We start from the raw sequence: 16,520 nt of genomic DNA, 5'->3' as shown, positions 1-16,520 counted from the left end.
TATATAGAATACGTCCAAAAATAATAATAAAAAAAATAATAAAATAAAATAAATTTTAAAAAATAAATAAATAAAAATAAATAACAAACAATAATAAATTAAAAAGCACATCCCCAACACACTCCAGAATTGCCTTGCGTAATAGATAATCTAATGTATTCATAGGACATAAGAGTGCTCAACACTCACTTCCTGCAGGATCTTGAGCAGTTCCTCTCGTATCCGCAGCGCAGGGAGACTTTTATCCGGCAGAGGACTGATCCACTCCTTTATAGCAGCCATTACACCGCTGTCTATGAACGTCTCTTTCAGATCCTGCCTGCACACACACACACACACACAAACACACACTTAATGAACCAGAAGCTGTAACCATTTTTTTCCATTTTGTGATGCAGTTCCTAGAGAAACGCAATATTAAATATTACCCCAGATCTTTTGTTTTTCACCCACAATCTAAGGTAAATTATACATTGCTTGTATACATTGTTCTTATTGTGGCTATTATAAATTCAGAATAATAACTATTACTGAATTAGGGGTCATTCACATAGAACTTTACATCTTAAGATGTGAGACAAAGCACTCAGGAAAGGTTTAATTAAAAAAAAAGAAGAAAAAAAAAAACTGGCAACGCTTGCCCCGTCTCCAAGTACTTCTGATTGGTCCACAGCTTTGGAATAGACATTGATGATCGTCTTTACATAGAAAAACACTTGTGTGGCACAACGGAATGGAAAAATCCACTGTGTGTGAACGGGCCCCATATATGAGGAATTAGCTTCAGAGTTTAGCTTTTTGTTTTTATTTAGTAAGGAAACACTCACTTCTTCAGATGCATGACGACTGTGGGCAGCAGCATCAGCTTCTTCAGAGCAGGTTTTTTCTGACTGTTCAGTGTTCGATCCTCCTGAAAACACACACACACACACACACACACACACACACACACACTTTTCTCATTTTGTTTTAGTTGTAAAAATGACACAGGGTATTTAAAAGCATGTCTGATTAACTGAAACCACTGGATATTTTACAACTTTTTTTTTTCTTAATTATCCAGCGTTATATATTTTAGAAATTTGATATTTTATAATGCATTTTTATGATACATTTTTATTTTTTATAATGACTTTGATACATTTTATTATTATTTATTATACATTTTTATTTTTTATTATGGATTCTTTTATTATGAATTTTTATTTTTATTACGCATTCTTTTATGATGCTTTTCTTTTTTCATATGCATTCTTTTATGGTGGATTTTTATGATGGATTTTTATTTTTTATTTTTTTATTTTATTATGCATTTTTATTTTTTATTATGCATTCTTTTAATGCATTTTTATTTTTTATTATGCATTTTTTATTATACATTCTATCATTATGCAGTCTTTTATGATCCATTTTTATTTTTTTAGGCATTCTTTTATTATGCAGTATTTTATTATGCAGTCTTTTATTATGCAATTTTTGATGCATTTTTATTTTTTATTATGCATTCTTTTATTATGCAATTTTTGATGCATTTTTATTTTTTATTATGCATTCTTTTATTATGCATTTTTTTTTTATTACGTATATTTATTTTTTATTATGCATTTTTCATGATGCATTTTTATTTTTCATGATGCATTTTTATTTTTTATTATGCAATTTTTTATTATGCATTTTTATTTATTTTGCATTTTGATGATGCATTTGTATTTTTTATTATGCATTTTTTATTATGCATTTTAATTTTTGAGTATGCATTTTATTATTTTTTATTATGCATTTTTTATTTTACTATTGAATTAAAAAAAAAAAAAAGTCAAAACATCTTTTATTTTCTGACCAAAAAAAGAGCTCTGAATTCAAATATTTTAATAAGAAATTTGGAAGAAATGCTGTTTGGCCTCTATATAAATAAATATTCACCGTGTTCCTGTAAACATGATTTATGTCCCAGTGAACTACAATCATTTTCTTTGGCAAATCGGCAGACAATGCTTAACATAAATAATAATTAAAAATGAATTAAATAATTGAAAATAAATCAAACAGACCTCAGCAGCTTCTGTCATTTTGGTGATCATGGCGCTCACGACATCGTCTGCATCACTGATGAACGTTCCTCCATCTCGATTGCGTCTACGTTTGCCACTCTGAGCTTTCTTGCGTGCAAGCATCATGTCGAAGTCTGACATGAAGGACATGCTGAAAAAAAACCCCACACACACACACGATTACATTTACTGGACAAACACACAGCTTTAATTCACTCCATGGGCTCTACCTTACTGATCTAAACACAAGGCAAGGCAAGTTTATTTATAGAGCACATTTCATACACAATGGTAATTCAAAGAGCTTTACATAAACAAGAATAAAAGAAACAAGAAATAAAAATAACAGATTAAATGTGTTAAAGGTGCATTCAGCGCATGTGTAAATACAATTACTATTTTAGGGATGGGAAAAACGGTTTGCGCAAGGTCTAAAAGTGCTGATCTAAGCCAAGACACACTTATTCTAAACGACTTTTAATGCATAGTAGCCCTGACAATTTTCACTATCTTAATGTTTTGCTGTATTTTATTGACATTTCTTTGCTTTCTAGTTATATAATTAAGTTTTGACTGGTGTAAACAGGCCTGTCACAATAGTCAATATATGGATATTAATCGCACAACACATGGACATGACCTCAATCATTTCTGGTGATGCAATATCGCCCATACATAAACTATTCTAGCAATATTTTAGTTGATACACTGTAAAAACACTATAGTATTTACTATAAAATACTATAGTATATTTTTGTGTGGATGCCTGACGACTGATAATAGATCTGGTAGCAGATATCGCAGTCTTTGTTATTTTACCTTGCACTGTTTTGTTTACATTTATTATTAATTATTTAGCATGTGCGTCACATTCTGATTCCTCGTGCCTCATTATTACATTGCTAAAATGACTATAATTAACTTAAATAGTCTTAAGAATAAATTATGATGTGTTCTTTGGAAGAGTGTTCTTGCATTCTGATGCTATTATACTGTCGTTCTTGTGGTGTAGTGGTTAGTGCGTCAACACATGCACTCCGGAGCTCACTGCGACGCAAGTTCGATTCCCAGCTCATGGTCCTGTGCCGATCCTTGCCCTCTCTCTGCTCCCCATGCTTTCCTGTCAATACTCTCTACTGTTCTAGAGATTAAAAGGTGAAAACCCAGAAAAAATATTTAAAAAAGTATAATAATATTGTTTATCTTAACATATTTTGGCACAATATATCGTCCAACAAAAATAGATATCAAGACAGACCTAGGTGTAAAGCACTTTGGTCAACCTTGGTTGTAGTAAGATGCTATATAAATAAATAAAGGTTGATTGATTGATCTTATTCTTTTAATGAGTTATTGGTAGGGCTACACAGAATTTGTGCACTTAGAAATACACAGACTTCCATCCCATCATTCAATCTTTCTATCTACTCCTCTTCATTTCAGTATTATCACTGAATACTACGCAAATATTTAGATTATTGATGTACAATACAATTTATAAAGTAATACTTTACTCTTTCTGTGAATGTATTATGGCCTGTTTCCACTGAGTGGTACGGTACATTAAGGTATGCTTTTATGCCTGTTTCCAGTCAAAAGGTACCAAAACGCGAACCCTACCGTACCACTTTTTGGGTGCCTTTTTGACTGGGTACCTAGCACGACAAAAGAGTACCAAAAGGCAGAGCTAGACGCACAACTGAACATTATTGGTTTACAGAGAAACATCACTAGCTCGTGCACAAACCATGAGAATGAAAACAAAGCAAGCGCCATTTTTAAAAACACAGCAGAGACATTACACCGTAATGATATATACATATAATGACAAACCAAAGTCAACCCGAGCTTAAACAAACCTAGTCATCGTCTTGATGAACAGCCATAAAGCTAAAAAGAACAAAATCTGCTGTGTCGAGCGGTTTCACTTTCTCTAGAGAGCTTGTGCGCTCGCCGCACGCCTATATTTGCAATAAGGAACTTCTTGAGCTGATGATAATAATGTGCACGTGATTATTGAAGTGCTTCTGACATCCGATCCGTTCACAAACGAACAAATGCAAAAGTGAAGCGCGAAAAAACTAAGAAGGTAGATAGAAAAAAACAACAACAAAGGATCAAATGATTCTTTCAGCAACCTAAAACATAAACAACCTGCCATGTTGAACTATTATCGTCGCCTCTTGGACTAATATGAACTGGGAATGAGGGAATTACTCTCTAACAGAGGCTACATGTGCTGCTGAAGATTACAGACACAGATGAGAGGTTTACACTGACTGTGGGCTACATTTTGTGTTGTTTTTGAACCCAAATAAGGACTGAATATATGCTGCGTGTAGTTTTTCTGTAGCTGATAACATATCGGAGACTGTAAGGGTCTGTATGTGTTTATATATGTTCATTTATTTATTTATTTTATATAATCGCAGACGTTACAGTAGGCTATTTCGCATTGATCATTGGTCTGCAGTTATAATTAACTCATGTTCATTGAAAGATTAATATTGAACATTTATACAGTATTTATTAGGGGTGTAACGATTCATCGTGGTAAGATTTATTGCGATGCAAAAATGTCACAATATGCATCGTTGCAGTATGATGATTTTATTTAGATATGACGTCCGTTTTCTCATTAGTGAGCTGCTGTCACATGTGAGTTCAGATTGCTTGAACTAGCAGCAGTAACGTTGCGTGTGTTTGATCATAACGTACATCAAACCAAACAGAGTTTAATCTCACAACCCCTTTAAAGGAACGGTTCACTTCTACAGGATGACCAACCACATGCTCAGCAATGATTGCATACACTTAAAGGCAATCTGGGAAAAGGACATCCAGAATGCAATAGGGGATGAGGAATGGAAAAGTATTTTGCCAAACACTGGTAAATACGTAAGAGAAGCGAGAGGACAATTTACTCTGTATAAAATTGTACACAGGTTTTACTTTACACCTGTCCGACTCAATAGAATGGGTGTGGCAAATAATAATGTTTGTTGGAAATGTCAAAGAGAGAGGCACATTTACCCATCGTATTTGGGACTGCTCACTAGTTCAGCCTTTTTGGCACCAAACCCTAAATATTTTGAGTAAATGGCTTGGAACATTAATCCCACTGTCACCAAGGTTATGCTTACTGGGAGATTAGATTAGACATTAGAGTTTACAGTCATCATGGTGGGGATCTCAGTGACAGCTAGAGTCATCTTAAAACACTGGAAAACTCTCAAAATTCCAGAGTTAAAAGAGTGGATTAATATAATGACTAAAACAGCCTCATATGAACGGTTGCTTTACAAATTACATAACAAGGACAAAGTGGAGGCCGCTGTATGTTTCCCAGTATGGGAAGACTTTCGGTCTTATGTGACAATGTCTTGTAACACAATATAAAACTACTCACCAGGTTCCCCTAATAATATTGTACTTCTGTCCTAGTAGCCACTGTATTCATTCTGGGTTTACATTTAGAAGGCCACAAGTAATCACTTGTAATATGCGTTTGTATTATTTTGTCATGAACCAGAAGAAAACAATAAAAAAACATGAATAAAAAAAATAAAAGGAACGATTCACACAGAAACTGAGAATTCATCTGTCATTTACTCATCGTCTACTTGTTCCAAGCCTGTTTGACTGTCTTCTTTTGAACAAATAAGCTATTTTGAAAAATGTTGGAAACATTTAACCATTGAATTCCATAGTATTTGTTTACCCTACAATGGAAGTCAATGGTGGTTTTCAGATTTCTTCAAAATATCTTCTTTAGTGATAAACAGAACAAGATTGGAACCATTTGAGTGTGCATAAATAGGAAATTTGATTTTGGGTGAGCTATCCCTTTAAGACCAAGTTGCGTTCATGCCATGGTGTTTACACAGTTGACACGGTATTTTGTAAGTGGAAAAAAAAAGGCTTCACTAGTGATGAATCTGATCTTTTTATATTTATGTAGTCAACAATAATCTTTTAAATATTTAATGCTTTAATTTTTCATATTTAAAGGCATTTCTGTGCTGCTGCGCATCCCTGTGTGTGCAATAAGCAACATGAACAAGTGTATATAACCACATATTACTAACACCCACTTTAAGTATCAAGAAAAATATTGACTTTAGAGCAGCTTTTAGTTCCATTTCTGTTTCCTAAAAATAACAATGTCAACAACGTGCCTTCTTTTCAGACCAGAATGAACGAATGCATTTGGTATTTAAGCAACTGAAACTAGCAAAAAACACTTGCGTCACACATGGTGCAGCACTGCATTGAGTGAATGATGGTTTTCAAACTGTGGGGCGCGCCAGCACCTATTAAAGATATTGAGGCGTGAACTCGAGTAAATTATGATGATGATTTTTATGTGTTCACTAGAGGGAATAATATGATTAACGTTAGCTCCACAGCTAACTATCAGGTACCTGTAGAGTCAATGCGTTCCAGTAAACATATACAAATATAATGGAGCGGGTGCTTTTTAAAATGAATGACGGTGAATGAATGAAAGTCAAACCGGTGAGCGTCTGACCAAAAAAAAAAGATCCCTTCTAAATCAAATCAGCAGGATGCACTTTGAAGACACTGACTACGTTTACATGGACATTAGTAATCTAGTTATTAGCCTTAATCTGAATAAGATAATAATATAATGATGTGAAGTGCTTTTTGAATGTTGCGTCACCAGGCTATTTACGTCTGCAGAGTCTCATGTAACTTCAGGTGTTTCATCTTTAATTTCTCGACTTTAACTGCAGTTTGGCAGTTTCACTTTCACTCATGAAAATTTCATTGATGCCCTCGTGACAAACTGGGGTATTTGACGCAAGCATGAAGGACTGGTGAAAGAGATACCGCACGTCGAATGGAAAGAACAAAACTTCCTCAGTTCATGATGTGTGTGTGTGTGTGCGGTCCTTTACTGTTAGCTGTGTGTGTGGATCTTGTCACAAAATGCGGCGAAAAGTCCTACATGACGGTAATAGCTTGATTGCAGTGTTTACTTCAATAATGCCACTAATATATGCATACTCCACGTCTTAATTCCATTTCTGTTAAGTTCAGTTATGACTTTAGTCGGATTAAAGTCATCCAAAAAAAATAAATAATTCGCTGTTTACACGGTAGACTTTTAATCAGAGTAACGTTATTGTCTTAATCGTATTAAAATCATATTAAAGTACTGTTGCCCATGTAAACGTACTCTATGTTCGACTCAACCACACCGTCAGGGCTCTGCGATCTTGGCTTTGCGAAGCAGCATTTTCTGTATGTGCGTACATCAAAAGCAAGTATGCTATGGCTCACGCTTATTGACAGTGGAAGATGATTTACGGTTAGTCGTGTCAGGAATCCAACCATAGATTAGCATGTTGTCCTCAAAGAAACAGGCTCAGCCATCACACTGAATCAGGTAAGCTGTATATTTATGTCTCAATGTAATTAATTCTATGCACTTTATACGCAGCAAGTAATATGTGAATGATGTTTGCACATGCATTATAATTAGGCGAGTGAAATTGGACAAACTTGGGTGTCCTAAAAGTTTGAAAGCCCCTGGTGTAGAGAATAACTCACTCCTTTCCTCCTCTGTCGATTTCGTCATCTGAATCAGAGTCGTTGTCTGCTTTTCTCTGTCCAGAGGTCTGAGTCTGCGGCCGCTCCGCCTCCAGCTCCTCCTGATTGAAACCCTGAACACAAAAACACATCAACAAAACACATGAACTAAAAGCACAGCATCAAATGCACAATCTTCATCTGTGGATTACTCTGTTAGCTGGGTTTGATTATCAATGATTTGACACGATCCAGGATAGTTTTGTTCTTCAGACTATTTACAGCAGAATTATTCGCCCTCCTGTGAATTTTCTTGTTCAAATATTTCCCAAATGATGTTGAACAGATTCAGGATTTTTTCACAGTATTTCCTCTAATATTTTTTCTTCTGGAGAAAGTCTTATTTGGTTTATTACAGCTAGAATAAAAGCAATTTAAGGTCAATATCATTAGCCCCCTTAAGCAATATTAGTTTTGGATTGTCTCCAGAATAAACCACTGTTATACAATGACTTGCCTAATTACCCTAACTTTACCCTAATTACCCTAGTTAAGCCTTTAAATGTCACTTTAAGATGAATTCTAGTGTCTTGAAGAATATCTAGTCTAATATTATTTACTGTCATCATGACAAAGAGAAAAGAATGTTATTATAAATGAGTTATTAAACTATTATGCTTAGAAAAGTGTTGAAAATCTTCTCTCTGTTAAAGAGAAATTGGGGAAAAGTATACAGGAGGCCTAATAATTCAACTGAATATTATATATTGTTTGTATTTATCGTTTATATATCAATTCAAGCTACTAAAATATCAGTGTTGAATGTTTAACATCAACAGTGCAGAGATCAAGACCACATAATGCAATTCATTACCATTAATTAATTTATTAAGAGAATTATGAAATATGGAGGCTGTTAGTAAATGTATATTTTTACAGTGCGGTCAGGCCATTTGCATTGTTTTATAGTAAATAACATTATATTTGCATATAGAAAGTGCATTTCTGGTGTTTGATACCTCAGTGGTGTAACGGATCACAAACCTCACTCCACATTATGGTTTTTTTAGTCATGGATAGGACCATTTTTTGGATCAGCCAAACAGGGGAGGAGACAAATGTCATTTGCTTTCCATTTATTACAAAAACAGCACTGCAAGACACTTGGCTTTAACAAACAGAAGTTAGAAGCTGTAATTTTAATAAAAATGAAATGAAGAAATAATCAGCTGAATAAAAATAAATAGTAAAATATTCAGTACTGTAAAAAATTTACTGTTACTGCTACTACTGCTGATAACTCTAAATGTAGAAATCTAATATTATCATTTGTACAGCCCATATTTATTTTTAGTCTCGTCTTCAATAAATGATTCAGTTATTCACTCATTAAACTTCACGTTTCATTGCTAGATGATCAGTTTTGAAGAATTATTCAGTGGCATATTTTTGATGGCTGGTTGTCGCCACCTACTGGTTAATGTAATTGCTGCCTACAACTTTCATTGTTGAGCATCAAGTTAAATTCATATGATGGTGATTTTAATCTTTACCATAAACATCAGTGGTTTTATCTAAACTATAAACTGTTCTCCCAGTACTGCGCTGTTATTTGACTATGACTTCATAACTAACTCAAAACACTAAAGACTGAATCTCTTGATTTTTGCAGTTTCAGATTGAATGCAGCGATTTAACGGATTAATAACATATGCAAATTAACATCATTCATCATTTATATTGCGTGGGTGTTGAGATCCTGATCTTTTAATGATTAATCGTGCAGCTTACACTGAATGCATTAATGCAGGCTAAACAAGCAGTGACAGAAAACACCTTTAATAACCTAAGAAACCCACCTCATCCCCAATAACCCACCACAACTTCTTCCGTCATCATTATATTTCACAGGAAATCCTAAATGCTTTCATACATGTCATTTGAATGACACAGGAAGCGATCTCTCTGCCATCGTTACAAATTAAGGATTAAATCAACAAGTTTAAAAAAAAATCTATTAATTCAAGAGTCACATGTTTTCTGAACCGTGGGTTGTGATCCGTACAAATCACGGATCAACCATGATCCGTTACACCCCTAATACCTCAAGCTCATGTATAGCAGAAAACAATGGTTGTTTTGGTCAAATAAAATAAGAACTAAGCTGTGTAAATTTGTTTATATATTCACTGAAAAACATGTAAAGATATGCCGTAAATATGCCACCATTTTTGAGAAATGTCACAGGAAAATCAGCCATTTTAGGAAACAAAAATCAGAATTTTTTGCACAAACTCTATTGGCACTGTTACAATAAGCTACAGACAGTATTTTAACAGGTACAGCTTCACGAATGCCTTAGATTGCCGGTTGACAATCGAGAAAAGGAATAAAATGGCAGCGAAAAATAGCATGAAACAACAGGCAAAACACATGAAACAACACAATAAAAAATAAATAAATAAATAAATAAATTAAAAAACGTACATAAATTTTAATAAGTGCATAAAATTTTAAATGAAAAACAAAATTTCCCTGATATTCAATAACATGGACAAAACACATCAAATCCCCTGAACATCAGTAAAATTAACGTGAGCTTACCGTAAACTCTTCCTCATCACCAGACTCTCCGAAGATATCAGCGATCATTTTCCTGAATAATACAGAGAGATGGTTACACACACAGAGATAGAGATAGAGATTATTATTATTATCATCATCATCATTATTTTATCATCATCATCAACATTATTATTATTTTATTATTATTATTATTATTATTATTATTATTATTATTAAGTAGGTTATTGTTAATTTATTTTTTATTTTATTTTTTGAAAAGTCTACTTTTACAACTGTGACACACTCAAACCACTGCAGAAATGTTCAAAGCACAAGGCCAATGTCATATACAGTAGGCTACAGACACATAGCTTAATAAATAACCTACTATAAATTAAAACCTTTAACCTATGCCATTTATTTTTGCTTTCACAAGCTTTGGAGAGTCATGTAAATATCGCTTTTAAATGATAGGCCACCTAAACATTTAGTGACCAAATTTATAGATCTGTTTGCTTCGCACGTTTCGGTCTCTACTGCACACCTTAAAGATTCTTGTGAGAGGGAATTAGGAATTGACATCTCATCCTCTACTTGGGAGGCGGGACTGAGTCGTATTCATTCTTGCTCTATAAAATGTAGACTACAGCTTATACAATTTAAAGTGATGCATAGATTACACTACACTAAAGCCAAACTTAAGCTGTATCCTTCAATCTCTCCTCTGTGTGATAAATGCAAAGGCGTAGTCGGGACCTATGGTCATATTTTCTGGTCCTGTCCAGAAGTATCAGAATTTTGGAAATGTATCTTCGCTCTTTACTCCCAGGCTTTTGAAATGGACATTAAAATTGATGTGGAAATAGCGTTGTTTGGGTGGTCAGATCAAGCTCTAACTTGGCCTAAACATCAACAACTCTCCTTGATGTTTGGCATGGTGCTGGCTAAGAGAGTGATTCAGATGGAGTGGAAATCCATGACACCTCCAAATGTTTTTAAATGGTTAGCTGAAATGGTTTCTGCCCTCAAGTAGGAAAGGTTATGTTTCTCTAGATTTTGCAAACAGAAGTTGTATGACAAAATATGGGGCCCCTTCTTTAGATGTATAGGTTAATAATGTTTCTGTAATAATTTTTTCTTCTCTCCTCTTCCTTTTTACATGTCATTCTGTTTTGTTTCTTATTCCATCAGTCTGGCTGAGATTTCTTTATTGTTTTTTTGATGGTGCTGTATAATTGCTGTATTGTTTGCTAGTGTTTTGGTGCATGTTCTAGTTAGCATAAGGGAATAACACCGAGACAAGTTTGTTAACATATATACATGATGTACATTACTTGGTGTTATGTTTTTACAAAAACTGCTATAAATAAAGTATTTAAAAAAAAAAAGATAGGTCACCTATCGATTTCGTTATGAGCCACGACTGAGTTCAAAATGATATAAATGTTTTCAAAGCGCACTACGAAGGGAGCACAATTGTCAATATGAAGATCGCTCAAACTGAACGGTAAAATACTTTGAAAGCAAATAACACCTAAGAGAGATGAGCTTAGTGCTTTTTTTTTTTTATCATTTTAAGTGTAAATGTTGGAACGTTCTAAATGAATAGGGCATGGGGGGGGGGGATAACTGGGAATAGAACACAGCAAGGAACTACGTTTCTAACTACAGCTCTACAGGTGTAGTTGAACACGTACAAGTTTGCGACGCAGTTTGCGAATGTTTGTTGGAACCACAGGTCTGGGAAACGCCAAATCAACTACAGCTGTGTCTCAAATGGCACACTATACACTATGTACTTATGCACTTACACACTCAACAGCATAGTATATGTATGTAGTGTCATCCCAAATGGAGCACTAATATTTTTTACTAAGCGTAAATTCAACCTGTCTCCCTGATGACGTTTGACGGTTGCCAAATCAGTGAAATAAATGACCAAACTATTAAATAATACCTGTCATGAGTATAACCGCATTCACCATCAGGAGGCGCTATAATCACTCTGATAGGAGAATTTTTCTTTCACCATCCAAGATAAAGTTATCCAACATGTGCGCCCGATAGCTCCGCCCCTTCCGCTACGTGAGCAAACCTGCGGTCATTGAGTGCGTGAAGTGTCCATCATCACACAATTTTACCGGCTGAATGGGTGCATCATCTGGGTAATTAAAGTGCACGTACTATTTTTAGAGTTTTCAGTGTGAATGCACTACTTACACTATTTATACTACAAAATGGCGTAGAATAGTGCATAAGTATGCGATTTGGGACGCAGCTTACGTTTGTAGCGACCTTAGTTGGCTAACGATGGTTTTTGGAAACGCACTCCTGAACAGCACACAATGGTTAAAAAAAGAGATCACTAACTCTTCCTCATCGTCTCCCGAGTCGCTGTCGCTCCCAAACAGAGCTTTCTCGCTCTTCTTCCCCGCGTCGCTCTTCTTCATGTCCTCCTCATCCTCGCTGTCTGAGCCCAGCTCCTTCAGTTTAGCTGCTAAACTCTTATCAGGAGCTCCAGAGCCTTCATCACTGCCAGAGTCATCATCATCAGACACAATCCGGCTCTTCTTCACCGCTACAGAAACAGCGCAATCACCATCATCATCATCAATGACATCATACAACAAGTGTTAATGAGATAGCAACGTTACCTTTCTCCTCATCTTCATCACTGTCTGAGAGAACAGCCTTCTTCCTCTTCACTGAAAAACAATTGCACATTTACAACAGTACAACACAGCGTATTTTACTGTCATTATGACTTATTACAAGATATTATAGTATTATGTAACTATTATACACTTACAATTACAATCAGACTATAATAATTGCATTAGGTTGGATTCTACAGTTGCTATGGTAACAACAACTATAGTAATTGATCTGTTGTGGTGATCCTACAGTTGCTATGGTAACAACAACTATAGTAAATAATCTGTTGTGGTGATCCTACAGTTGCTATGGTAACAACAACTATAGTAATTGATCTGTTGTGGTGATCCTACAGTTGCTATGGTAACAACAACTATAGTAATTGATCTGTTGTGGTGATCCTACAGTTACTATGGTAACAACAACTATAGGAATTGATCTGTTGTGGTGATCCTACAGTTGCTATGGTAACAACAACTATAGTAAGTGAGCCGTTGTGGTGATTCTACAGTTGCTATGGTAACAACAACTATAGTAATTGATCTGTTGTGGTGATCCTACAGTGGCTATGGTAACAACAACTATAGTAATTGATCTGTTGTGGTGATTCCACAGTTGCTATGGTAACAACAACAACAATAGTAATTGATCTGTTGTGGTGATCCTACAGTTGCTATGGTAACAACAACTATAGTAATTGATCTGTTGTGGTGATCCTACAGTTGCTATGGTAACAACAACTATAGTAATTGATCTGTTGTGGTGATTCTACAGTTGCTATGGTAACAACTATAGTAAGTGAGCCGTTGTGGTGATTCTACAGTTGCTATGGTAACAACAACTATAGTAATTGATCTGTTGTGGTGATCCTACAGTTGCTATGGTAACTAAGGTTAGACGATGTCGACCAATTTGGCATCGTACTATGTCTAATGTGAAACATCGCGATGGACGATGACATTGTCGTCGCAGGCGGCAGTGAATTCATTATTTATAATTAATTTATTCATAACGAATTAATTATTTGTAGCCTACCGCCTACCTGATCCGCATGGTCTTTGATTAACGCATAACCAAATCATAAAGATAAGTTACACACAAATTACAACTTGTCAATCACTTTTTCCACGGGACTCTGGCATGAATAGGCAGAGTGATCTGTGTGGGTATAATGGCGTCCACAAACTTGGTTGGTAAAAAAGGCGCACAACCAACAGGAACCAACCAACAGTATCTGAGGTTTAGCTACAATGACTAAGTACAAATGTGAAAGCAGTGTACTGATGCTGTGACATGTTACCTGATAGATTAAAAAGACCTAAGTCGTTAGATAGAGACAAGATGAATTAAATATCACGTTTAACAGCTATAGTGAGACGCCAACCAGCGGTACATCCTTGATAAAATGTCTGACGTGCACTGCTCTCTGGGGCTTTGTGCTCAAAGTACTTGCAGACTGCCTGGAGCTCAGACAAGCGCACATGCTAGAGAGAATGACAGTGTGTGTGTGTGTGTGTGTGTGTGTGTGTGTGTGTGTTTGTGTGTGTGTGTGTGTGTGATTACGTGAAGTCCGCTTTCAGCTGTATAGTGTGGACGTTGATAGTTTTCGTTCTAAATTGCCATTTTAAAACTAAAGACGTGTAAGTGTAAACGGGGCCTAAGTGTGTATTTTTTGCGAGCGAGTTGCAGCTGCAACGGGGGTGGAGGATCGCGATGCCGGTTCAGCATCGTCATGTCTATCGGCCATCTGTGATGGCATCGTCCATCGTTCCAACCCCAAAATTGCATAATAAACATTTTTGTTTGTAACGCAAGGTATAATGTACATCCAGTCAGATGTTGTTGCAAAATAATGCCTGAGATGTTTATCAGCACCTGTTGCATGCCAGCAGGGCTTTATAGTGCATTATTACACGGCTCTCTGGAATACTCTATTTTGATTGGTCAGTCACAACATTCCAAGCTATGTTATTCCCAGATAACAAACACTGAAACTAATAACATAGGCTTATCTGGGTACTTTGAATAATTTTGACTATCAGTGAATACATTCACATTTACATGCTTGTCTGTCACACCACTGTTTTTGTCTGTTTGGTGCCATCTAGTGTCTGAATAATGCGCAGGTTAGTGTATACTCCATCAGCTGTTTTAGTTTCTGTCAGCTTTGTGTTTTTGTCTGTTTGGCGCCCTCTTGTGTCTGAATAATGCGCAGGTTAGTGTATACTCCATCAGCTGTTTTAGTTTCTGTCAGCTTTGTGTTTTTGTCTGTTTGTCTCCATCTAGTGTCTGAATAATGCGCAGGTTAGTGTATACTCCATCAGCTGTTTTAGTTTCTGACAGCTTTGTGTTTTGACTGTTTGGTCCCATCTAGTGTCTGAATAAAGCTCAGGTTAGTGTATACTCCATCAGCTGTTTTAGTTTCAGTCAGCTTTGTGTTTTTGTCTGTTTGTCTCCATCTAGTGTCTGAATAATGCGCAGGTTAGTGTATACTCCATCAGCTGTTTTAGTTTCTGTCAGCTTTGTGTTTTTGACTGTTTGGCACCATCTTGTGTCTGAATAATGTGCAGTTTAGTGTATACTCCATCAGCTGTTTTAGTTTCTGTCAGCTTTGTGTTTTTGACTGTTTGGCGCCATCTAATGTCTGAATAACGCGCAGGTTAGTGTATACTCCATCAGCTGTTTTAGTTTCTGTTGTGTTTTTGTCTGTTTGGCGCCATCTAGTGTCTGAATAATGCGCAGGTTAGTGTATACTCCATCAGTTGTTTTAGTTTGTCAGCTTTGTGTTTTTGACTGTTTGGCGCCATCTTGTGTCAGAATAATGCACAGGTTAGTGTATACTCCATCAGCTGTTTTAGTTTCTGTCAGCTGTGTGTTTTTGACTGTTTGGCGCCATCTTGTGTGAGAATAATGCGCAGGTTAGTGTATACTCCATCAGCTGTTTTAGTTTATGTCACCTTTGTGTTTTTGTCTGTTTGGCGCCATCTAGTGTCTGAATAACGCGCAGGTTAGTGTATACTCCATCAGCTGTTTTAGTTTCTGTTGTGTTTTTGTCTGTTTGGCGCCATCTAGTGTCTGAATAACGCGCAGGTTAGTGTATACTCCATCAGCTGTTTTAGTTTCTGTTGTGTTTTTGTCTGTTTGTCTCCATCTATTGTCTAAATAATGCTCAGGTTAGTGTATACTCCAGCTGTTTTAGTTTCTGTCAGCTTTGTGTTTTTGACTGTTTGGTGCCATCTAGTGTCTGAATAATGCTCAGGTTAGTGTATACTCCATCAGCTGTTTTAGTTTCTGTCAGCTTTGTGTTTTTGACTGTTTGGTGCCATCTAGTGTCTGAATAATGCTCAGGTTAGTGTATACTCCATCAGCTGTTTTAGTTTCTGTCAGCTTTGTGTTTTTGACTGTTTGGTGCCATCTAGTGTCTGAATAATGCTCAGGTTAGTGTATACTCCATCAGCTGTTTTAGTTTCTGTCAGCTTTGTGTTTTTGACTGTTTGGCGCCATCTAGTGTCTGAATAAGTATCAGGTTAGTGTATACTCTATCAGCTGTTTTAGCTTATGACAGCTTTGTGTTTTTGACTGTTTGGCGCCATCTAGTGTCTGAATAAAGCGCAGGTTAGTGTATACTCCATCAGCTGTTTTAGTTAATGTCAGCTTTACTTTTAAACTATTTGCATTATAAACTATTAAGGC

General features: G+C 35.8%; 1 protein-coding gene across 7 annotated transcripts in view; it reads right to left on the bottom strand.

Moving 5' to 3' along the window:
• The window catches only part of LOC130241481 (protein IWS1 homolog), a 38,650-nt gene that overhangs the window by 11,028 nt on the left and 11,102 nt on the right, over window positions 1–16,520 (bottom strand). For all 7 annotated transcript variants that reach the window (XM_056473270.1, XM_056473275.1, XM_056473273.1 and 4 more), the window contains 7 exons: window positions 12,827–12,877; window positions 12,543–12,750; window positions 10,212–10,263; window positions 7,629–7,741; window positions 2,052–2,202; window positions 828–910; window positions 190–319 (listed from right to left, as the gene is read on the bottom strand). In XM_056473270.1, coding sequence (XP_056329245.1) covers window positions 190–319; window positions 828–910; window positions 2,052–2,202; window positions 7,629–7,741; window positions 10,212–10,263; window positions 12,543–12,750; window positions 12,827–12,877 — 788 coding nt within the window. The remainder of the gene's footprint in view (window positions 1–189; window positions 320–827; window positions 911–2,051; window positions 2,203–7,628; window positions 7,742–10,211; window positions 10,264–12,542; window positions 12,751–12,826; window positions 12,878–16,520) is intronic.

This window comes from Danio aesculapii, chromosome 15 (genome assembly GCF_903798145.1).
Source record: "Danio aesculapii chromosome 15, fDanAes4.1, whole genome shotgun sequence".
NCBI lineage: Eukaryota > Metazoa > Chordata > Actinopteri > Cypriniformes > Danionidae > Danio > Danio aesculapii.
This window is presented reverse-complemented; position numbering and strand designations above follow the sequence as displayed.